At 37.3% G+C, this 24,384-nt stretch overlaps 3 protein-coding genes across 5 annotated transcripts; 2 read left to right on the top strand and 1 right to left on the bottom strand.

Annotated features, from left to right (window-relative positions):
- The first annotated feature begins 918 nt into the window (after nt 1-918).
- LOC113062247 (ras-related protein Rab-5A-like) lies at nt 919-6,609 on the top strand. The gene is made up of 6 exons (XM_026231966.1): nt 919-1,086; nt 3,451-3,683; nt 3,760-3,911; nt 4,031-4,153; nt 4,258-4,351; nt 4,765-6,609. The coding sequence occupies exons 2-6, from the start codon at nt 3,518-3,520 to the stop codon at nt 4,878-4,880; spliced, it is 651 nt and encodes a 216-aa protein (XP_026087751.1). The 5' UTR covers nt 919-1,086; nt 3,451-3,517; the 3' UTR covers nt 4,881-6,609.
- A 409-nt stretch (nt 6,610-7,018) lies between these two features.
- On the top strand, nt 7,019-17,869 carry LOC113062245 (histone acetyltransferase KAT2B-like). The gene is made up of 18 exons (XM_026231961.1): nt 7,019-7,704; nt 9,019-9,157; nt 9,415-9,560; nt 10,245-10,331; nt 10,672-10,853; nt 11,160-11,351; nt 11,429-11,526; nt 11,615-11,740; nt 12,252-12,391; nt 12,497-12,705; nt 14,116-14,242; nt 14,345-14,455; nt 14,551-14,694; nt 14,822-14,936; nt 15,570-15,600; nt 15,675-15,738; nt 15,832-15,916; nt 16,001-17,869. The coding sequence occupies exons 1-18, from the start codon at nt 7,504-7,506 to the stop codon at nt 16,192-16,194; spliced, it is 2,391 nt and encodes a 796-aa protein (XP_026087746.1). The 5' UTR covers nt 7,019-7,503; the 3' UTR covers nt 16,195-17,869.
- A 357-nt stretch (nt 17,870-18,226) lies between these two features.
- On the bottom strand, nt 18,227-23,802 carry LOC113062246 (peptide-N(4)-(N-acetyl-beta-glucosaminyl)asparagine amidase). Of its 3 annotated transcripts, none has more exons than XM_026231963.1 (11): nt 23,419-23,802; nt 23,093-23,207; nt 21,929-22,168; nt 21,573-21,735; nt 21,160-21,379; nt 20,716-20,837; nt 20,382-20,638; nt 20,111-20,287; nt 19,814-20,002; nt 18,841-19,018; nt 18,227-18,676 (listed from the first exon to the last, which is right to left on the bottom strand). In XM_026231963.1, the coding sequence occupies exons 1-11, from the start codon at nt 23,517-23,519 to the stop codon at nt 18,501-18,503; spliced, it is 1,938 nt and encodes a 645-aa protein (XP_026087748.1). In that variant the 5' UTR covers nt 23,520-23,802; the 3' UTR covers nt 18,227-18,500. The 3 variants fall into 3 exon arrangements, with proteins under 3 accessions (XP_026087748.1, XP_026087750.1, XP_026087749.1); XM_026231965.1 differs by having other exon boundaries at nt 23,353-23,562; XM_026231964.1 differs by lacking the exon at nt 23,419-23,802 and adding an exon at nt 23,357-23,415.
- Nucleotides 23,803-24,384: the final 582 nt, after the last annotated feature.

Genomic DNA, 24,384 nt, shown 5'->3' with positions numbered 1-24,384 from the left:
ATGAGACTTCTGCCCATGATCCATTGGGAACTGTCCCCTGCTTGACACATGGAACCAATTTCATTGTAGTCCGATTCATCTTCATTTTTGTCCCAAAGCATTCCAGGCTATTATTTATGGCAGATACAGTGCTATGTCAGGGGGTTATGTGTGTGTGTATCATCTCATTTTAAAAGACAATTAAAGTTTACTCTGCAAGCCATATCGTGACTGCTTTAATGAACACTAGCTGTCGGTCTCCCCCGAAATATCCATTCCAGCAGTTAAAGCAAAATATCAGCGATCTTTAGACCCAGCTGATAATTTATCATAAAAAGACAGATCTTCTTATATCACTTTTCTCATTTCACAGGGGTTTGCATGACATAAATAATTGCTAGATTTTTTGGTTATTTTGTGTAAATATTCAATGTTTGGTTAAGAAGTAAGAAGATTAATTTAAAAAGTAACCAGTGGTGGTTTATCATGACGATGAACAAGGTTTCTTTTTTCTTTTTTGCCAAAACATCTGAAATGACTGACAGTTAAAATTTAGCTGTTGTTGTCCAGACATTTTTGAAGCAAAATCTTTGCCTAAAACAGCATCCTTGCGCCATCTGTTGATAGACATTGTAACTGCACGTGAGAATGAATGTTTCTGATGGCTGATAGATAGATACAATAAACATCATAGCTCAATAATAGCAAATAGATTAAAACAAGCTGACAGCTAGGTGTATGAGAAACATCACCGGTTACTATCGTAACCTCGGTTCCCTGAGAGCGGGAACGAGACATCACGGAGACATTTCTCCGTTAAGCTCGAGAGGGAACCAGACTGCTTCAAACATCCACCGAGGATGTTTCACGCGGAGGAAGCACGTCATTGCAGGGCGGAAGTGTCATCTGACGTGGCACGAGGGGCGGAAACGCTTGTTTGTGTTTTGGTTCTAAAGGGGAAGTTGCGAGAGAGAAAAGAAAGGAGGAGACTTGATCGGGGTTGGTAAAATTCCCACTAACTGACCCCAATAAAAAGGAAAACATCTCAAGAATTTGAGCGCTCCGTCGTCGGGAATCAGTTCACGCAACCTGTCGGCTGACATTCAGGTAAAAATACACAGAATAGATCCGTTGAATGTGCCGTTTTCTGGATTGGCGTATCCCTCAAGCTAGTTAGCCACTTTAGCTTGCTAGATTTCGTCAAAATGTTACAGGCCCCTTGTCCTTATTCAGCCTGACGTACATAAGTCATCTAACCTGAACTCTTCAACGTCATATATACATTATACTGGGCTTTGTTCCCTTAGAAGCGCGTATCTATATTTCTAGTGGTCTGCTTAGCTGATGCTTATGTGGGAATGCAGTTTGGGTGCAAACAGGGTGGGAAGGCTGGAGTTAAACTGAAGTTTCTTATCAGCTTATTATATCGTCGTTATTATCTGATGCTTAGAGGTAACTTATATGGCCGATAATTGAGTTTTAACAGACTTGGCATCTGACCTGATGTGGGCTGTCTTTGCGAGGAACAAGACTGCTTGTCCCTTGGCTTGAGGCTCAGGGGTGTGATAAAAAATAGAGGAATTGTTTAAGCTGGGTGAATTTAAGTCTAACCAATGTCGACTTGCTCTTCTTTAGGTTTATAGACTAGTGCTGTGGTGTTCATAATACAGGTTTATTTTGGGTGGATGATTCATGGACCGTATGACTTTGTGTCAACTTTCAACAGAAATCACAGGTTGGTTTTTGTTCGGCCTGTCATAATGAGACCACAATCTGACCAGCAGCAGTTGAGTAAAACCTCTCACAGGTGATGTGACTTAAGCAATGCAATGACTTGTTTCATAAACCGTGCTTTTTGTTTCGCTTTTGGAATTTTGTATGTTAGCCTTGCCAATGCACTCTGAGAAAATGTGAAAAGACAAATGTGGTTGTTGTATCAGCTGCTGCACATACCAAATGGATGAAAACAGCAGATTTGGCATGCTTGGCGTCTTAAACCAGACATACCAGGCTTGCTTCTTAAGGAGGTGGTTTATGTCCTGTTATGCAGATAGAGATCCTGTTGTTGATTTTGATGCGAGTGTCAAAGCAGATCTTGTTTTCTCTTATAGAAAGATCAGCTTATGATGGTGCAACGCCACACAAGCATCAGGGGTCTGTTTTTATATTCTCCTATTTCACAATAGCAGTAACTGTGCAGTTTTGACAGGGAAAGTGTTTTCCATGCTGTTTTAAGCTTTGAGGTCACTGCCACAGTAAATATCAGATTCCTGGAGTTTTATTACTGTCATTTGAGTTGATGCCTGTCTCTCTGGTATTGGATCTCAGGTATGTGTAGTTGCGCCGAAGGCTGAGGTTCATTGGGAAGTGACATGATATTTCACTAGCTGTTGAATTGTTGCATCGGGCTAAATGAGCATGCTTGTTTTGACTGCTTACTCAGGACATTCTGTGCTAGAATTGGTTACCATGGGTACAGACATTTACTTCTGCAAGGATTTTCAGAAATGTTAAGTTATGTTCAATCAAACAGCAGTTTTCGGTGTTTTTGGTGCATGCTTACAGTCTGTAGTGATATTTGGAATATATTTAATCATTTATTTGAATCTATTTTAAAATGTTTTTCATTCCTGTGATGGCAATGTAGAACTGAGTGCTTCAGACTTGAGTGTCACATCATCTTTCAGAAAAGTATTTTAGTGTGTTGAGTTGGAGCTCTAGAAATTAATTCTCATTTCTTCTTATAATACAGATTGAAAATATTGTGCTGCGTAATACTTTTGTAGAAATTGTGATGCATTGTGTTTACTTTAAAATAGTTTGTAGTCTTAATAAACAACTTTTATTTTATTTTAAATTATTTCCTTAAATTGCAGTCATAAAACTATATTACTGATTAATTTTTTTGAGTTATTTGAATCAATTTTTGTCATTGAATTTATAAAACTGTTTCAGTATTGAATAATTCGATCATTCTGAAACAGAATGATTTTTAATAATCCTTACCAAACTTTTTTTTTGGACTGTTTTTAATTTAAATGGATGACAGCTGATGTATTTGTTAATTGTATGATTTTTATTATTTATTGTTTTTCTAATGAAGATAGCCTAACTGCTGACATGGCTTATAAAAGCAATAATCCTTACCCAATGGCAAAATCATAGAAATTCTATAGTGAATTTATTATATTGTGAAGCAAAACAGTGTAATTGGCAGTGTAGTTGTCAAAGACCAAGATTTGTAATTAACATTTTTGTATAATCCTGTGTTTTTAGTCTAAACGTGCATATCTCAAAAACCAAAAATAGCATTTGAGTTACTAGCCATTATCGCTATAGCCAAGATGAGCGATTCCCTGTTTGAGTGCTCTGAATAGAGAAAAAGAGAAGAAAGAAAAGATCTTTGTCTATAGTCAACATGAAAGTGCTCTTTTTCATTTCTCTTTTTTGGTTACATGTTGTCCTGTGCAGCCAGTACTGGGACAGCTCTCAGTGTGTGTGTGACCGCTTAAAGGAGACGGGGTGATTGAGGACTGTCATGGCCAATAGGGGAGGAGCAACACGCCCCAACGGGTCCAACGCGGGCAATAAGATCTGCCAGTTTAAACTGGTCTTGTTAGGAGAATCGGCTGTGGGAAAGTCCAGCCTTGTACTGCGCTTCGTCAAGGGGCAGTTTCATGAGTTTCAGGAAAGCACAATAGGAGGTAGGGGATTTTTGTTTTTAAATGTATGTGTACCTGTTTAAACGTGTTCTCAACGACTTTTCTCTTTTGCCTCTAGCTGCCTTCCTTACACAGACGGTGTGCTTAGATGACACAACGGTAAAGTTTGAGATTTGGGACACAGCCGGACAGGAGCGCTACCACAGTTTGGCCCCCATGTACTATAGAGGTGCCCAGGCGGCCATTGTAGTTTATGACATCACCAATGAAGTGAGTAGATCTGACTCAAGCACTATATGAATGAACAGTATTGATTTATGACCAATTATTTTCACGTTTGTCATATCTCTGCTTCTGTTATTGTGCCATTTGTTTTCTTCCCCTTGAAGGAGTCGTTTGCAAGAGCAAAGAACTGGGTCAAGGAGCTTCAGAGGCAGGCCAGTCCAAACATTGTCATCGCACTGTCTGGAAACAAGGCTGACCTTGCCAACAAGAGAGCTGTGGACTTCCAGGTATACATGACTTCACAACAAGACCAGAGAGAGGTTTTTCTTAATTTTTATTATTATTTCTGACCATTGCCCTCTCCCTCACCTGAGCCATTTTATTTCTACAGGATGCTCAGTCTTATGCAGATGACAACAGTTTGCTGTTCATGGAGACATCAGCAAAGACCTCCATGAATGTCAATGAGATCTTCATGGCCATCGGTTAGTTTTTATTTTATAGTAAAGCCTGGCTTAGTGATGATTTAAAGTATTTATTAGTTCTTGTAAATGCAACATTGTATTCTTTGTGATGCTTTGGTGCTGAGGTGTTTTATTAATTAATAGATTATTACATTTGATTTTCAAATTTATGTCATAAAGCATAAATGAACGTTGATAATAATAAGAGATGTTTCTGGAGCACCAAATCATCATATTAGAATGATTTCTGAAGCATCGTGTGAAAATTCTGCTTTGCCATCGCAGGAGTAAATTTCATTTGAAAATATTTTAAAATAGAAAAAAGTTATTTTAAACTGTAATAACATTTTTACATATAACTGTTTTTTTATCTGATAGAGTCAGCAAAATTAAGAAGTATTATAGTGTTAATTTCTTGTTTTGTTTCTCTTCAGCGAAAAGGTTGCCTAAGAATGAGCCCCAAGCTGCCGGAGTCAGCAGTGGGCGGAGTAGGGGCGTGGACCTCACAGAGACAGCCCAACCCACTAAGGCCCCCTGCTGCAGCAACTAGCAAAACAAATCCCCCCCTCACCAAACTCTGTTACCGCAACAACTAACGCAAGGTCCCGCCCTCCAACTTGGTTTTCGACTAACTAATGAAATGCCTCCGCTTTCCCCATTTTCCACGACTCTCTTACGCTGTAACAAAAGCTCTGCCCCACCCATGTATCTACAGTATTTTTGTTTTGTTGTTTTTCTGTAAAGACCCAGGCCTCTTACTGTATTCATGCTTAAGGTTATGCCTTGTCTCCAAACTGTAATATATGCCGTCACAGACATCAATCAAAAAAAAAAAAAAGAAAAGAAAATCTCTGAATGCCATTTGCCTGACCAAGATAAAGGGGTGGGGCCTCTGCAAGGGTTCACCTGCCCTGTCATAATTCAGAACTCTATTTGCTTCTTTTTCTCAAATCTGTTTTCATCTTTTTTTTATGATTTAGTTTTATGTAAATGTACTTTTCAGAATAGTGGATGCATGTATCACTACAAAGCCTGAAAAAGGTAAATCAAAGTTTTAACCTTATACAACAGCACACATGGTGAGAGAGGACGTGACAAATTACCCGACCCTTTGCTCCACCCCGTCTCGTTTCCCTGCTCTTTCCCTCTCTGATTCTGGATGTCCCAGCAGCTCTGTTCAGTGGCAGACTGCCCACTTCCTGAGGCTGGGACGCCAGCAAAAAGCCCACCTCCTTCTTAACCACACAAACACACACACATAGCCAAGATCCCGCCCCCTTATTATTCTCTCACCAGTTAGCAAGCCTTCAGTGTTTTCAGCAGGATTATCGGCACTGTCCTATAACTGAGTGAATATGTGGCTGTGCTATCATTCGGCATAAAAGGCCTAAACAAAAAACAAACATCTACACACGATAAGTAACTTTCCTTTCACAGACATGCACCAGTCACTCTCTCTTGATCACATTCTTCTGGTTCTAACTCACCCAGGTGTTTCTTACTCCATGCCTTGCACTAATTTTTGGTCTGGATTATTATCTCTTGCAAGTACAGCCAGAGTGATATAAATATATATATAAATAATTTACTGTAAATAGGGTGTTGCAATGTATTCGTCTTTTCCATTTACTGTTGCAGGACTAATGCTTGATAAGGAGTTAGATAATAATAAAAAATGTAACAAAAAAAAAAAAAAAACAATTGTACAGTAACCAAGAATTGCTTTGATAGGGGTTTGAAGTTTTGTTTCTTTTTCACAAATGGATAAATTATAATCAATGGTGGTCTTATAAAAATGTATGTAGTGTTATTAACAAGAAAAAAAAAAAAAGCTTTTCTTTAGTGGTCTGTCTTGTAATGTTCACAAAAACGTTCACAAATGTTTTTGTCACTAAACCGTGTCCACATCAACAGATTATGATAGTTCTTCTGCTTTTCTTCCCAGTATCGGACAACACATACTCTTTTAACATTCTCTTGATCTTCTACCTTTCAGGATACTGGTACCACATAAATTCGCTGCTACATCAAATTTTTGTCTCTCTTTTTTTTAAAGCATTCCCCCTTTGAGATTAAAAATGCAATTACCTAAATATTACTGTTAATGTATCAAATACATTTCTCATATATGGTATTGTTAATATTGTGTGTTCTGTGGGCCAAATTAACTTCTAGTCTGATCACTGAGTGGAATTGCCATCACAGTGCAGATTCTTGTGTAATAGCATTTGTTTGTGATAATGACCCATAATAAGTAAATTGTACCTTGAGTCACAACACATTTGTTTGCTCATAAAGGACTGATTTTTATTCTATGGCTGAGTGCAGATAAGATTCATATGACAAAGTATTTTCCTACTTCCTTCTAGTGAGACTTGTCTGCTTTATGAATGCCCTTGTTTATTTTTGTTGACAGGTGATAAGTATTTAAATCGTATTATTTATGTACTTGTATTTTCAGTTTATTTAAAATTTTACTTTTTAGTAATTTATGCATTTGACATTTTATTATTTTTTATGGTTATGCATTGTTCATTTTTATTTTACTTTTAATTTTCATAATTGTTTAGTCCTTTCACTTAAAATTATTTCAGTTAGTTGCAATGGAATTTTATTTTATTATTATTATTATTTATTTTTATTTTCACCTTATATTTTATTTTCTGGTTTATTTCAATTACTAAAACAATTTGTAATAGTTTTGGAGAGGTATGCAGGTCTGAAGTATGTTTATTAAAGAGATGACACTAGGACTAGGCCCTGATTGGATCGCAAGCATGTTATTCATGCAAGTGGCTGCACATCCAGATCTCTGCTAATAAAAATCATTTAAACCAGCCAGGCTCGTTGGCCCGGTCAGGTTGGTTTTAGAGAGGTTTTGGGGAGAAGTTTCGAGCTAGTCATTTAAGAATGTCTCTACAAACCATGTCTGATGCTTTTCATGTTTTTGACCTTGAAAGGATATTTTAGAAACATGACATTTTTGTATCCCTCTCCGAATCACAACGGGATATTCATTGTATGCCTCCCCTAGCGGAGACGAGGTAGATTTACAATGTCAAATAAAAAAAGCAGGGATGAACGCCATGTCTGATCCCGCTGTTGAAGGGTAGAGAGAGCGATTACAGCGGGCGGACTTCGAGGATTCGAGTCGGAGCGCGGAAGCAGGCTCGATGTCGGAGAGCGCGGGGATCCCTCAGGGCTCCCCGGCGGTGGGCGCGGCGGGCTCGGCTCCGGCTGCTCCAGGTGTCGGTGGAACCGAGTGTTCGGGCGCTTCTGACGGTTCTGCACGTATCGCCGTCAAGAAGGCGCAGCTCCGCTCCTCCCCGCGTCCGAAGAAACTGGAGAAACTCGGTGTATATTCCTCGTGCAAGGTACATTAGAGATATAAAAACATTGTTTACGTGCACAGTGCGAAGGAAAGGCTCACTTTTATTCGTTTATCTGATAGCTGAAACTAGCTATTTCCTTACTTTACACACTCTTTAATTTGCAAGCACAGCACAAAAAGCCATTGCTTTGTCTTCCATGTTTTTTTTCGTGCTTTAGCCACTTAAATTAATGCACAACAAAACAAATATCAGTGAGCTCGTCATTTCCGTGATCTGCAGCGATAATACCGCTGTGTTTTCCCTTAGTGTGCATCATGACGTGAATATTGGGTACTCTTGGAGGGTTGTAAATTATTTTTTTTCTTTTAACAATGAACGAAGATTTTTCTAATGTATTTTGTCAAGTCAAACTAGAGTTTCATGGGGCTTTCGTGCAGGAGTTCTGCCAGAACTAGAGACCCAATCTGAAGTTTATTACTCAAGAGGAGAGAGCGGCGTCTTTGTTTTGACAGAATGACAGCTGCTGAAGGGGCGTGGACTGTTACTGAGGGCGGGGTCTGTTGCTGGGGGGCGTTGTCTGCTCATTGTTGGCAGATCAGGCACACACGAAACGTGTGGAGGGCCAAATTACTCAAATGCTAAAATATTTAAATAAATCGATAAATACATAATTAAATTAATAAAACAGTAAAAACAATTAAATTGCTTATTAAAGGACCAAAAATAATTGAATAATGTCCATTATATTTTATTTTAGCATTAGATTTGCCTTCATTTTTCATTATCTTTGGATTGATTTTTCATTTAAGCACAGGCAGATTGTGTCTTTTAACTTTACTTTGCAGGATTACAGTTGTTGTGTGTCATACAATAGTGGGCGTCACTTTCTATGGAGCCCTGCTCATGGCATGCAGGAAAAAAAATTGTAGGCTAAATTGTGTGGACAATTTATGAAGTCATTCCCTTGATTTATAAATTGTGCTCATGATTTAGCATAACGAGGGAATGAAATGGTAATGTGCACATTTTAGTACATCGAGGTAAATCATGCAGAATATATATATATATTTTTTTTTTTGTTCATGTGCGGGCCTCCGTACCTTTCACACTCCAGCGTGTTTATGAATGTTTTCAACATATATTTCATGAATTAATTTAAAGTAATTTGGCCCTCCATCAGTATTGCAAACACATTAAACATAGATAGGAATTTTCTATGCACACTTTTTTGATGTAATAATGTAAGATTCTATTGGTTTCTGTGCAGTGCTTCAACATGTTTATTTTATTAGTATGAACATATTCCTAATGTAGTGAGGTCTTATTTTGTGGCTGATCTGTTTTGTCCTCACACAGGCTGAAGGAGCTTGTAAGTGTAATGGCTGGAAGAGTCAAAACCCACCACCAACTCCGCCCCCTCCAACCCCGCCCAGGGCTGAGCAGCCAATTGCTGTCAATTTAAAGGAGCCCTGTAGAAGCTGCAGCCACGCCCTCGGTAATGACTGTTTGTGTAATTATAGAATTCTGGAAGATAAAATCCCATTCCTGTCATCCGTAAAGAAATGGATGTTTAGTATAATCTATAACCCTTTCAAGAAACTACATATTTGAATATTTTGGAATAAGCTCCAAAAATATGTTTTTATTTTTAATCAATTGCTTACAGTCAACAGTTTTATATTGTACTGTTTATGATTCAGTGGCAAGGCTTCTTACAAAGTCACAATTGTATTCTTTTGTGTTCCTGGCCAGGTGACCATGTGACTCACCTAGAGAATGTTTCGGAGGAGGAGGTGAACAGACTGCTTGGAATTGTACTGGATGTGGAGTACTTGTACACATGTGTCCATAAAGAAGAGGATCCAGACACTAAACAAGTTTACTTTTCTCTGTTCAAAGTGAGTTCTTGTGTGTTGTTGCACATTGTGAAGTGGTGCTTATGTGCACCTCAGTGTGTGACTCCCTGTTATGGAAATATAAAAAATATAGATCACTTAAGGTTTATGTTTTACAATTAATGTAATTACCAAAAATTTGGGGTCAGTATGATTTGTAATGTTTTTGAAATAGATCTTGTATGCTTACCAGATTAATATTTTGAATTATTAGTACAACTTTAAAGAAGTGATTTCTATTTTAATATATTTAAAAATATAATTTATTCCTGTAACGCAAAGCTGAATTTTCAGCAGCCAATAATTAAGTCTTCAGTGTAACATGATGCTTCAGATTTCATCTGAACATTTCTTATTAGATTTCTATTGTAAACAGTAGTGTTTCTTAATGTTTTTTTGGAAGCGCTGATATATTTTCTCATGATTCTTTGATGAATAGAAAGTTTGAACAGCATTTATTTGAAATGGAAATCTTTTGTAACATTATAAATGTTTTTCCTGTAACTTTTGATCAATTAAATATGTTCTTAAGTTGCTAAATTAAAGTGTTCATTTATTTTTAAAAAAAAGTGACCTGAAAGTTTTGAACAGTAGTGTATATTAATATATATTTACATTCTGCAGTGTTTATTCTATTTGCTACTATTTGTCAGTTTTACCTACTTGTATTTGTTGAAAATGTCTTAGTTGCTACGGAAATGCATCCTGCAGATGGGAAGGCCGGTGGTAGAAGCTGTGGAAAGCCCACCTTTTGAAAAACCAAGCATTGAACAGGTAGCTGCTTACATTGCAAGGCTGTAATCACCATAGGTAACAAATAATTTATGATCAATATGGATTTTGTCAATGGAATATGGTAACAGTATCGGTAACAATATTTGGTCAGCTTTTTCCATCCCATCACATTCAAACATAGTGTCAGTGTCAGGAATTGTAAAGGTGCGAAAACAGTTAAATCTCCTGTGAGGTCAATAGCAGCTTAATTCTGAAACCGGCTTATGAAACGGGACTTTCTGAAGAACCTCTGATATCATTAAATACATTCCGGACGTCTTTTGTTCTTGGTGTTCTTGGTGTCTTGGTTATTTTTTTTCATGTGTTGTTTTTATTGCAGGGTGTGAACAACTTTGTGCAGTACAAGTTTAGCCACCTACCTTCCAAGGAGAGGCAAACAATTGTGGAGCTCGCAAAGATGTTCCTCAACCAGATCAACTACTGGCAGCTAGAGACTCCCTCACAAAGGAGGCAAAGAGCACCTGATGATGATGTGGCTGGTTATAAAGTCAATTACACCAGGTGACTGTTAGGTTTTGAGTTTCCCTAGAGAGAGAAACTAGATATAGTTTTTCTCTTCTTTTTTGTACCTTATTGTCATTTAAAGATAACAATTGGCCTTATTTATATTTAAAAATACCCATATAAAGCTAACCTACAGGTCATAATTTTACTTTTGGGACTGCTAGAATACAAGTACATTTGCATGAAGGGTTATCTTTTGGAGAGATTATCTCCCTTTGTAACTTTGCAGATAATTTACATGCACAGAAAGCTATATTAAACGCTAAAGGAAAGGTCCAATTAAAAATTGTGTTCGTGTTGCAGATGGCTGTGTTATTGTAACGTGCCGCAGTTCTGTGACAGTCTCCCTCGGTATGAGGCCACGCAGATTTTCGGCCGCACTTTTCTGCGCTCCGTGTTCACTGTTATGAGGAAGCAGCTGCTGGAACAGGCCCGGCAGGAGAAAGACAAACTACCACCTGAGAAACGCACTCTCATTCTCACACATTTCCCCAAGTAAGCACACAAACAGAAACCTCTACGAATAACAGGTCGATATTATGTGTATGTGAATGTGTGTGTGTTCTGCGCAGGTTTCTGTCTATGCTGGAGGAAGAGGTTTATAGTCATAATTCACCCATCTGGAGTGAAGACTTCATGGTCTGTTTATCAGGTGGACAGATACCCACAGGTGATTAGCAGCGTTAGAGTTCATTTTAATCAGTTGTCTGTGTGGCGTGGCTATGTAAAGAGACTTTTCTCTTTTCTGATTGGTGCAGTGATCAGTGCTCCACCCCCAACCCGCCCCTTGTACTACAGCAGTAGTCCCGCCCCAGTGGAGCTGGCTGGAGGAGGCAGCGTAAGCCCGGCCCGGAAAACAGCATCCGCTTTGGAGCCCAATCCAGGTGTTAACTTATTTTCTAACATTTTATTTAATAAATGATTAGAATTGCTAGAAAATCACTTTGTCATTTATGTAGTCTTAATGATGAGAACTACACGTTTTGTTTTTAAGAAATCATACTTGCATTCAGCAGGGATGCTTAAAATTGATCAGAAGTGACATCAAAGGTTTTTTAACATTACAAAAGATTTCAAATAAATGCTGTTCATTTGACATTTGAATTGATCAAAGAATCCTAAAAAGATGTATCACAGTTTCCTAAAATATAATAGCCATTTTAGAATGATTTACAAAGGATCATGTGGAGTAATTAAAAATGAAATTTCAATAAGTATTTGAAACCATTATTTTAAATTGTAATGACATTTTACAACATTACAGTTTTTAAACTTAAGGGGCTTCCTGGGATTTTAAGTTAACATTATAATAATTTAACAAGACATCTGTAAATTTGCAGTTCTTTTATGAAGGTGACATGTAAGTAAACATATAAAATATGTGCACATATGTAGGTGGAGAAAAGCGAAAGCCTTCTGAGCCGTTGTCTCATGAGGACAGCAAACGACCACGTGTGGTCGGTGACATTCCTATGGAATTAATTAATGAAGTCATGTCTACCATTACAGACCCTACTGCCATGCTGGGACCAGAGGTAAACATAGTGTGTTATGTATTTTGTATCTGATGGATGGCAGTGCTAAAGCTCATATCACAGATACTAGAGCAAACACAATCTTTTACTCGGTTTTTCTCTTAGACCAGTCTTCTCTCAGCTCATTCTGCGCGTGATGAAGCTGCTCGAATAGAGGAGAGACGTGGCGTCATCGAGTTCCATGTCATTGGAAACTCCCTCAACCAAAAGCCCAATAAGAAGATCCTCATGTGGCTTGTTGGTCTGCAGAATGTGTTCTCACACCAGCTGCCTCGTATGCCTAAAGAATACATCACACGCCTCGTCTTTGACCCGTATGTTTCTTTCCATTAACCATTTTAATGTACTTAAGACATCAAAATTCTGATGCCTTTAGTGACAAACCTGCCATAGAGGATTAAAGCTTGAAATCTGGTGTTTTCTGACATTTTAAAGGTGTAGTTCTTTCATGACAACTCTCAGAGAGTTTAGCGTTGTAATGTACATGACCGAGTTAATGTGTTTGGTCTTGGCGGAATAGATCTTTTAGACTTTAGACTTTATTTGTCCCCATAGGGCAATTGGTTTTGCAGCAAGATAAACACAGAACAGTCACAGATACATAAATACAAGACAAAAACACGTAAGAAATATTTAATGTTACTGGCCCTTGTTAAAGTAAAATCTGACAATTTCATAATATATCAACAATTAATATATCAACAATTTCATAACCAACCCCATTTCAGCAACAACATCATCAAAAACAAGCAATACTATACATATAATAATAATAATAATAATAATAACCCCCATCACTATTTAATAGTTATAGTCTGTCTACTCCTCCGGGCTGAATTCATAAACAGGATGGCTCTCCGGACGAATAAATGCTTATATCTGTTATTTGCTTATATCTGTTATTGAGATCTGCTATGCTGCTGCTGCGGCAGAGCAAGTACCAAGGACTTGATACTGCCTATACATCCACAGACGTGCTGTTGTGAGCATGTAAGAAATACTGCTGCTGCTGGACATACAACATACACGGAAAAAAAAACATATATAACATACATGAACTCCACCTGTAGCAGATCTATACAGGTGGAGCTGGGGAAGTTGGAGGGATTCTGAAGCATGCTGCAACTGCTACAGCAAGCCCTAACCGGGTATTTCAATGTTAAGCGTCATTAGCCTCTTATACGAAAAGAGCCAATCAGCTGAGCCATTTGAATAATGATGTCATTATATCAAAATGAGTTAGAACCTATCGGACTGTGCCATCTAGAGTTTCATGACAGAACTTTAGATTTAACTTGTAACTTAACAAGTTGACTGTTAAATGGATAGTTTACACAAAAATTCAAATGTTGTCATCATTTACTCACCCAGAAGTTATTCCAAACCTGTATGAGTTTCTTTCTTCTGTTGAGCACAAAAAAGGTTTTTGGTAACTATTGATTATCATAGTGGGAGAAAAAATACTGTGAAAGACAGTGGCTACCAGCAACTGTTTAGTTACCATCATTTTTCAAAATATCTTATTTTATGTTCAACAGAAGAAACAAGCTTAACTTGAGTGAGCAAATGATTAAAACTTCTGGTTAGACTATCCTTTTGTACCGTCAACTTGGTTTAGATATCAACTGTATTCTAATTGTTTGATCTGGTTAATGTTAACCTACTGTCATCTGTGAACTGTGGCATAACCTTGTAATGAGTCAATGTACTTCCTCTTTACACAGGAAACACAAGACTCTGTCTCTGATTAAAGATGGCCGTGTTATTGGGGGAATCTGTTTCCGGATGTTTCCAACTCAGGGCTTCACTGAGATTGTGTTCTGTGCCGTCACCTCAAATGAGCAAGTCAAGGTGTGTTGTCTTATAAATATTGTGATGCATTCCCATTATTATTATTCTTATTCTTTTCACTCATTGCTAACTTGATCTTTATTAATTTGATTGCTGCTTAAGGGTTATGGAACTCACCTCATGAACCATTTGAAGGAGTATCACATCAAGCACGAAATTCTCAACTTTCTCACCTATGCTGATGAATATGCCATTGGCTACTTCAAGAAGCAGGTCAGTGCTAAAGAGGATGGTGAATTATGCTGCCAAGGAGGATTTTGTTTCACTTTAAGTATATATCTTATTTAGTTTTTCTTGCTTCATGTCAGGGATTCTCTAAGGACATTAAAGTGCCTAAGTCTAAGTATGTGGGCTACATTAAAGACTACGAGGGGGCCACACTCATGGGCTGTGAACTGAACTCCTGCATCCCTTACACTGAGTTCTCTGTCATCATCAAGAAACAGAAAGAGGTCTGTGTGTGTGTGTGTGTGTGTATGTGTGTGCATGAGATCTGAGGTGTGTCAGAGAGGTGACTCAGTTCATCATTCTGTTATTGCCTAAAGGGTTTTCTACCTCTTATCTCACCCTGTCTCTCAGATCATTAAGAAGCTTATAGAGCGCAAGCAAGCACAGATTCGGAAAGTCTACCCTGGCCTGTCCTGTTTTAAAGAGGGAGTTCGTCAGATTGCCATTGAGAGCATTCCAGGAATCCGTATGTCTCACTACAAAATAAATAATAATAAATGCATAATAATAATAATAATAATACAATATTTTATTAGTTTTATTATACAAATCATAATAATTCTAATATCAGAAATGATAATATTTTTTTAAATGTGTTTTATTTGAATATATTTTAAGATGTAATTTATTTCAATGATGGCAAAACTGAATTTTTAAGTTGCAGCACAAGAAACATTTCTTCAGCATTCTCAATGTTAAGAAATTTCAACAGTTTTGCTGTTTGTTATTTATTTATTTATTTTTTGTCAGAATGCTAAGATGAATAGAAACTTCAAAAGAACAGCATTTCTTTAAAATGGAAATCAAACATTTCCTGTCACTTTTCAGTCTTTGCAAAATAAATTTATTAAAGCGATAGTTCACCCAAAAATGAAAATTAATTACTCACCCTCATGTCGTTCCAAACCTGTAAGAAATCAATCATTTTTGATGAAATCCAAGAGCTTTCTGACTCTGCATAGACAGCAACGTAACTACCACGTCCAAGGGCCACCGAAGTGAATAAATATTTGACTTAAGATTCAATTTCATAATAATAAATATATTAAATAAATAATAAATTGAATTGAAATTTTACTGTTTACTTGTCTTTGGACAGGTGAGACGGGCTGGAAGCCTTTAGTGAAGAGGTAAGTGTGAGTCACAGCTAAACAAATCTTATGGAAACATTTAGTTTGTTTAATTTTTGCATCATTTTTCACAGCAAAGAGCTGAAGGATCCAGACCAGTTGCACAGCACCTTAAAGAACATCTTACAGCAGGTCAAGGTAATGCATATCTGCAGTGCCCACATGTTTCAAAAACTATATTTATGAAAGACCATACAACAAATAATGAGGAACATATTATGTACTACGCAGTCCCACCAGAATGCATGGCCCTTCATGGAGCCTGTAAAGAAGAACGAGGCACCTGGTTATTACCAAGTCATCCGCTTCCCTATGGGTACACAAAGATCACTTATACACAGTGCTTGTTATGCTTCATACTTTTGAGCATGAAATGCTTGACTGTTATTGTGCATTGTAGACTTGAAGACGATGAGCGAGCGTCTGAAGAGTCGTTACTATACCACACGGAAGCTGTTCATGGCCGACATGCAGAGGATCTTCACTAACTGCCGAGAGTACAACCCTCCCGAAAGCGAGTACTACAAATGTGCCAACCTACTTGAGAAATTCTTCTACACCAAGATCAAAGAGATGGGCCTCAACCTCAAGTAATCCAGCTAGGGGGCCAAGTAGCCTGTTTCCCCCTCTACCTCTTTTTCTCTACATTTATCATCTATATAACTCATCGCATCAAAAGGAGGGTTATCTGAAATTAAGACGTTTGAAGGAATAGTTGACCCCAAAATTTAAATTTGCTAAAAATGTACTCAACCTCAGACCAGCCAAGATTTTGGTGAAAGTTTGGTGAAATTTAACAATACATCACTCGCCCACCAGTGGATCTTCAGCAGTAAATGGGTGCCATCAGAATGAGAGTCTACATATCTGTTAAAAGCATCACAAGTAATCCACACCCGTTCCAGCTTATTAATTAAATAAATCCATCAAGGCATCACAAGGTACTTATCGCTGGACTGGAGTCGTGTGGGTTACTTGTGAATAATTGTGATGTTTTTAACACCTTGTTTGAAATCTCATTCTGACGGCACCCATTCACTTCCATTAGTGATCAAGTGACAGAATGCTAAACTTCCTCAAATCTGTTCCGAAGAACATGATACACATCTACATCCTGGATGGCCGGAGGGTGAATACATTTTCATTGTCGGGTGAACCATTTCTTTAAAGAGAAGTCTTCAGAACCTGTGAATATCCGCGTGACCGTCATATGTGAAAAGTCTTAAAAATTTCTTCTGCCAAAACTACGGAACAATTTTACTGTATGTACGGTTGGATGCGTTTGGAGTGCATGTGTTCTTGCTAGTGTGTATATAATAGTGAAAATCTGTTTTTACAGATACATTTTATGAAAAACTGTATATTTTATATAGTAGAGAAGGATGTGGCCTACAACTCAACCATGAAAAAATGACTCTAATTATCTAATATTGTACCTTCAAAGAGCTCTTATTTATTATTAAACCTAAAGAAATGGTGATAACTACTAGTGTTGAGAAGATGGAAGATTCCTGATCAGAAACTTGCACATCTGTGGTCTTAACCAGAGCGTGTATGTGACGTGGTGTAATGAGGAACATTCCCGGTCCAGTGAAAGAAAATAGTCTTAATATGCTTCATCGTTATGGCTGTGCTTCTAATGAAATCATACAGTCTTTGTATGTAAAGATGAAGCATGCAATGACACGCACTATTGTTGTTTTCTAGAATATTTGTATTTTTAAATACTTAGGAGATGGGCTTTGTACTACATTTGAGGGGAACGGGGAATAAAGCTATTTTAAGGTCTTTGTACCGTTGCTTTTAAAGACAAAGCATATTTTATAGAATCATTAAATCTTCAAAGCAACTAATGTGAAAGAAATGTCTACTTTTGTGTTAAGACTTGTTTTAGTAGAGGTTAATGTTGCACAAATGTTTTTTTTTTCTCTCTTGTTTTTAGATACAGAAATCATCCATTTCTTGAGTTGTTACACGTTTATGTATATTATATCATTTATTCGGATGCCATTTTTTGTCGACTGACCAATTTAAGCATGTTGCAGAAAATGCATGCATCTTTTTATGTCTTTACTGAAAATGAGTCAACAGACTGGAGCTCCTGGATTTGTGCAAAACTTCATGGTCTAGTCTAGCATTTCACCATGTAGCACAGCGATCTCAACGGTGTTTCCAATACTGTAAAGCCAAGTAAAGAAAGCTTATTTGCTTTTTTTAAATAATATTTATAATAATAAAAAGAGTTCCTGACCCCTTTAAGTATAACGTCCCTCTGTTTGTCTGTTTTTGCAGTGTTCCACACCAGCTTGTCAGTCTGTGCTCTGATCCTGCTATTTACCGAAGACTGTTATTTTTGTATTATTTAGAATTGTTTGACAAACTAAGATTTTATTACAGTGGGCTTACTCAACATCACACTGTGCTTGTAGATTTCTTAACTCAAAACAAATTGTATTTTCCCATTTCTGTATCAAAGCTAGAGATTTGAGTACAAAATCATTTAATTTATGGCTAAAAGGTCATATCATTTCACTTATGTACAGGAAAGTATGATGTACAGTCAGTTTTCAAATGTGCAACAGTGATCCCTAAAACTCACAAATAAAATAGTAAGAACAATACCAGATTTTTCATTTCCAAATCTGCTCCCATCCAAAATTACATTTATTTGACATGTTACAATACAACGGTTCACTTTTCAGAACTTCCCAGTTTTCCAGAGTAATTCACAGTGAAATATTTCTGGCTAGTGGACAACAAAGCAAAGAACACATGCAGGTAAGTGTTGATGCTGGATGTAAAAAAAAAAAAAAAAAACCTTGATTGCAACGTTGCATCTGAATAATGATGAAACATTTTCTTAGAATTTCAAATGAGTACTGTCAAGAGATGTGTAAATGCTAAGACTCTTCCATTTCAACCAAAATTTCAAATAAAACTTTCTCGGTGTCTTTTAAACTCTGCCTGAAGAGCTGAGCGTGTTGCCATGACACTTCACCCTCTCCTCCTGTGAGCTCCGCCTCCACGATCAGCTCTTTGCCTCCGGACAGGCTTGAAGAGGAGTGCAGTTCACCATCTGTGAAAACAAACCGATTACTAATATTATAATCAAGCTTAATTAGCAGCAATCATGTTACATTTAAAAACCTATTTCAGAAGTGAGCTCTTGAAAGCAGAGCGCAGTGATTCCCCCTAATACACAAAGCACAGAGCCGATGCATCAAACGGTGAGACTCATACCTCCAGGGAACTCTATGGTGGTCTCGGCGGATCGTAAACTCCAGCGAATGCTGCCTGAATGGAAGGTCTGGCTGAAGGCTCGGACCGAAGCAGACTTTATCTTCATCCCTACTGGAGCGCAGTTAAACTTCCAGCTTATCCTCCCGGAGGAAGAGCCCTCTGTTCGTGCCAAATACACCTACAGTACAATCACAGAACCAGCACAATATGATTTTTAGGAGGACAATCTGTAATATGATAGAAAGACCTACACGTAGAAATGCACCGATACTGTAATTCTGGTACGATAGGTCGATACTGACTTTGATTTGATGGCCTATTGGCACTAAGATCAGACTAAGAATACTTTTATTAGACATTTATAATGTAACAAAAGGTTACAATTTCAAATAAATTATGTACCTTTTAACTTTCTATTCATTTAAAAAATTCTGAAAAACTGTATCATGGTTTCTACAAAAACGAGTATGACTGCTGAAAACCTAAGGAATAAATGACATTTAAAAATATATTAAAATAGAAAACATTTTTAACTGTAATATTTCACAATAATACTGTTTTTATTGTATTGTTAAACATAAATGAAGTCTTGGTGAGCATAAAACATTTCTTTCAAAAACCCTGAAAGATTTTACCGACCCCAAACTTTTAAGCAGTAGTGTATTATAAATCAATTACTCAACCAAAATAAGAAAATGGGAACACATCATGAACTTATAGAAAATAAGAGTATACAACTAAACAAGCAATACTAACAGATTAATATTGAACAACATGATAAATAAAATTAAATAGAAAATAACAAATAAACTGTGATGATACAATCAAGAAATTCAATGTAACATCAAATGTACCATTAATTAAAAAAATTAAAAAGACATAAAACACAATTTATCCCTAATAGTGATTATATAAAGAAAGTTTTTTTGTGTGTGTGTGATTTTCAAAAAATAAACAGCTAAAAGAAACCAACCATCTGCCAGTCTTGCTCTTCTTTCCTGAACATATTTTCTGTCCTCCAAGCACCTCTCTGCCATCCTGGGATAGTCTCTTGGCCATTGCTCTGTCTGAAGTAACAGTTTTTGATTACATTGTAGGAAATGTGGAACAACTTCTTTTCCTTTTCAGATTCTGTAGGAATGAAGACACATTCCTGTGCATCCTGTGAGAAAACATGCATAAAAGGTAAGTTAATATACATACACACACACAGAAAATCACTCCAAAGGCATAATCAGTAAAAATGACTTTTATAGACAAGCATCTTCACCACTTCAGTGTTTCTTGCTCCAGACTCCCCTCGAGCCACCCTCCAAGCCAGAGATCCTGAGATGCGACCTCCCAGCTCTCCAGATTTAGACGTTTTGGGAGAAATAAACTCCACCAGCTCGACCAGGAGTCTTTGCAACAGCTGCTGCTTCCTCTCTGCTCCTAGAGACCGCTGCCTCTACAGGTATGAAGTGGTAATGACAGTCAGATTCATTTATTTGAGGCAATCATGAAAGAAGCTTTGGATGAGGGCATGAAAATGAGAAACGTACCGTAGCGTTGAGACCGTTAAGCTTATGAAGCAGCCATATCTCCTGTACCTGTGTGCGTCTGGAAAGGACCTCTGGGTGTTTACAGGAGTACCTCCATGTCACATCCACAACCTGGTCCTTAGAGAATGCCAGGATGTAGGAGAGTTTCTTCCCCCAGCCGACTTCATACAGGAGTGGTTTATCGCACGTGTTCTCACAAGGGTCACAGTGTAGCCAGCGTTGCTGTGACTGAGAGTACACCTCAGTCCACACGTGATCTGAAAGCAGGACAAAACGGAGTTCTTCTATCTCCAAATTCTAGAAGTGTGGTACAGTAATGCTGCAAGATTTGTACCCGTGCTGTCCCAGATATATCTGGCCTCGAGGCCTAAAGCTCGGCAGAGCAGCGTGAAACAGTTGGCCCATTCCCCACAACGCCCTTTCCTGGTCTCCAGAAGCTTCTCTGGGTGATTGTACCTTGGAAAGGGGAAATAAAAGTCAATTTGCAATTGTATTGACATAGATAACATTGCTATTTGAGAGGAACACGGACTACTTTAGTGCTATTGTTGTAATTTTGATACAGAATACAGGATAGAAAGTTATACAGATTCGCAGGGGTGAGTAAATGATGACAACATTTTTGGGTGAATTATTCCTTTATGCCTATTCATTAATTAAACAGGAAGAATACAGAATAAAATTGCAAAATAATCCATAGAGGATACTGAACCTTAAAGATTTGTACTACATTTATCGCCAGTGCAGCCTGCTGAAAGTAATGAAAAAGCAGATGCACCTTGGGAATCTAGTGGAGAGCTGGCAGGTGTGACAGAAGTGGTTCTCTACACGACCAGCGTCCCAGCGTAGGTCATCACTTGAGGGGGGGAGGGGTCCAGAAGGCTGGGTTGCACCTCCACATCGGCTGCATGGCAGATTGTCCACCCAGGAAAAGAAGTCCCCTTTGAACCACTGCAACAGATCGAGAACTAACATGTCCTCCTCACCTAGAGTACATGCTGAGAGTGGAAGACATTAACATTAACATTAGTCTGGTGTCTTCATTTCATCCAGGTTTCAACAGATTGTTCAAAATGCCTTTGTCTAAAACATTTAAATGAGTCATTTTTAAAAATCATATTCTAAAGAATATCAACATGTTTTTATAGAAAACTGTCAAACTGACGTAAAATGACAGCGTATCTTGCTAACCTGGATCTGCATCCTTGGCTTGTTTCAAGCGTTCTTTAGCCCTGGTCCTGAGCAGTTCATGAGGTATGCAGTTCAGAGCCTTCTGCTGCAATTCAGGGCTCTCGTATATCAACACATGCTGTAAGTTTGACTGTAGAGTCCTAAGAAATGTCACGCTGCTTGACTAATACGCCAAAAAAACAAGATGAAAAGAGTATGAAAAAGAACATTATTAATTTACTTTTAAATGGTTGTGCAGAAAGTATGATGTAAATGGAAAATCTAATGTATGATATCATCCTTAAAAAGAACCTGCAAATAGGACCCTAACCCTATACAAAGAAAACTGAGAGTTAGGGAGGATAAAAGATACTGACTGTGAATGGCAGAGCAGCTGGTGCAGGTGTAGGCACGGCGGCAGCAGAAGCAGAGCCTGCAGAAGAAGCGGAGGGTGGTGGTGGTGGTGGGGCAGGACTTGGAGGAACCCTGGCACTTTGTTGGCTGGATGCAGCTTTACTCGCACCAAGTCTCTGGTCCCTTTCAGATGCAATTGTCTCCCGCACCTGCTTCAGCCTCTCCACAGATGCAGACTTAGGAAACACCAGGTGGGTTTCAGCCTAACATATAAAAAACACATACACATACACATACAAAAAACAAACCTGACATGTTATGATGCTTTTATATGTATAGTTGGATTTATTTGAACAGACATACAGAAACAACAGTCATACTGTGAAATATTACTGCAATTTCAAATAATGGTTTTAACATACTTTAAAATATAAATAATTCCTGTGGTGCAAAGCTGCAAAACTTTCAGCATCCTCACTCTAGTCTTCAGTGTCACATGACCCTTTAGAAATCATTCTAATAGGCTGATGTTGGAAATAGTTGTACTGCTTAATGTTTTTTTTGGAACTTGATCCTTTTTTTTGTGTTCTAGAGATCTTTTCGTTCTTGTGGCTCAAGTGGTAGAGCATTGCGTTAGCAGCGAAAGGTTGTTGGTTCGACTCCCAGGGAACACATTAGGTAAAAAATTATAACCTGAATGCACTGTAAGTTGCTTTGGATAAAAGCATCTGCTAAATGTACAAATTATTAAAAATTATTATTAATTATATTTTGTAACAATATAAACTACCATTCAAAAGTTTGGGGTCAGTCATTTTTTTTTTAAATGAATGAATGCTTTTACTCAGCAAGGAAGTTTTAAATTGATAAAAAGTGATAATAAAGACTTATATTGTTAGAAAATATTTTTATTTTAAATAAATGATGTTTTTTTTTTTACTTTATTCAACAAATAATCCTGAAAAAAAAATATAAAAGGTTTCGAAAAATATTAAGCAGCACAACTTTTTCCAACACTGATAATAAATAGTCGAATTATTTCTTATGGTTTGTGTAATACTGAAGACTAGAGTAATGATGCTGAAAATTCCGCTTTACATCACAGGAATACATTATATTTGAAAATATATTAAAATAGAAAACCATTATTTCTGTATATATATATTAGTCATGTGCAGGGCACCAACCTCCTCAAATCCCATCTCAAAGAGACATTCAACTGCTCCTTTGACAGGCAGAAGCTTCGTGGAAAATGTTGGGTTTCCGATACGGATTGATCTGTATTTATCCTCATTTGGGTTTCTACAAAGCACACATAACGTTACACACAAAAAAAATGCTGAAGAATGCGATAGAAATCATATGTAGCCTACAGATCGCGTACAATATGATGAATGTAGAATAAGAAAACAAGATGGTTGTACAGACTGTCTGATAGACAGCATACCTACAGACAGAAGAGACCGCCGGTTCCAATAATCAGGCATGACAACATTCCACCCGGAACACTTACCTAAGAATATTGTCCGCGTATGTAATGAGCAATTTAGAAACATCTAGAAACACTTCAGTGGGATTTTCACACAAAGCAGTGACTCCTTGAGACCCAGACATGATTTTACATTGAACTTCTACGAATACAGTAAACACATCAGCGAAAAACAACACGTAATAAGTCTTCTTCAGAAAGTTGCGAATTTCTGGCTGTCCGTTTTGTGCCGGGTAGATATAATCTAGAAAGAAATACTGTCGATTGTGTTCTTTTGTTGTTTAATTGTCATATAACTATAAAATAAATGTAATACCTTTAAACATATTTAAGTGCACGTTTTGGTACAAAAGAACCGTATGCATGTAATCGTACACGGACAGGCGATCCCAAAGCCCTAAACAAGCGACTTCAGAAATTATGGCATAATAAAAGTCTTTTAAAGGTCTGTTGTTACATTGTGCTTGACATCAAAACACAACATAAGGCGTACATTTCAAGGATATACATATAATAGATAATACAACAATTCTAATAATTGTATAAAATATTGTTATAAATATTATAACTTGTTTTAAAAATGTATAAAATATTTCTAAAGCTAATAAATAAAAATACAAGTCTAGAGATATATTTATATCCAAATATAGAGATAATAATAATAGCTGTGCAACTCTGCTTGTGTAAATACTCTATAATGAGAAGCTATATGTCCGTGACCCAAAGAATGAATGGATAGACACTGAAGTGACAATTTGTGTACATAGGTGAACTACTGAATAGACATGAATGGATATGAACAATAATGAATAGAACATTTAATAACAATGTCACACGCCCAGTTTTTGCTTTTACATTCTTACAAAATGCTCCAAAATTATTTGAGGTTCTAAAAAATTACACATTTTATGTATAAATCCACTTCCTTTTTTTTAAAGTCTATTATATTGTTAATATTACTATAAAGCGAAGGTGATTTTTTTTTTTTGT

This window comes from Carassius auratus, chromosome 44 (assembly GCF_003368295.1).
Source record: "Carassius auratus strain Wakin chromosome 44, ASM336829v1, whole genome shotgun sequence".
Taxonomy (NCBI): domain Eukaryota; kingdom Metazoa; phylum Chordata; class Actinopteri; order Cypriniformes; family Cyprinidae; genus Carassius; species Carassius auratus.
Note: the sequence above shows the minus strand (reverse complement) of the source record. Positions and strands in the feature narration are given on the sequence as shown.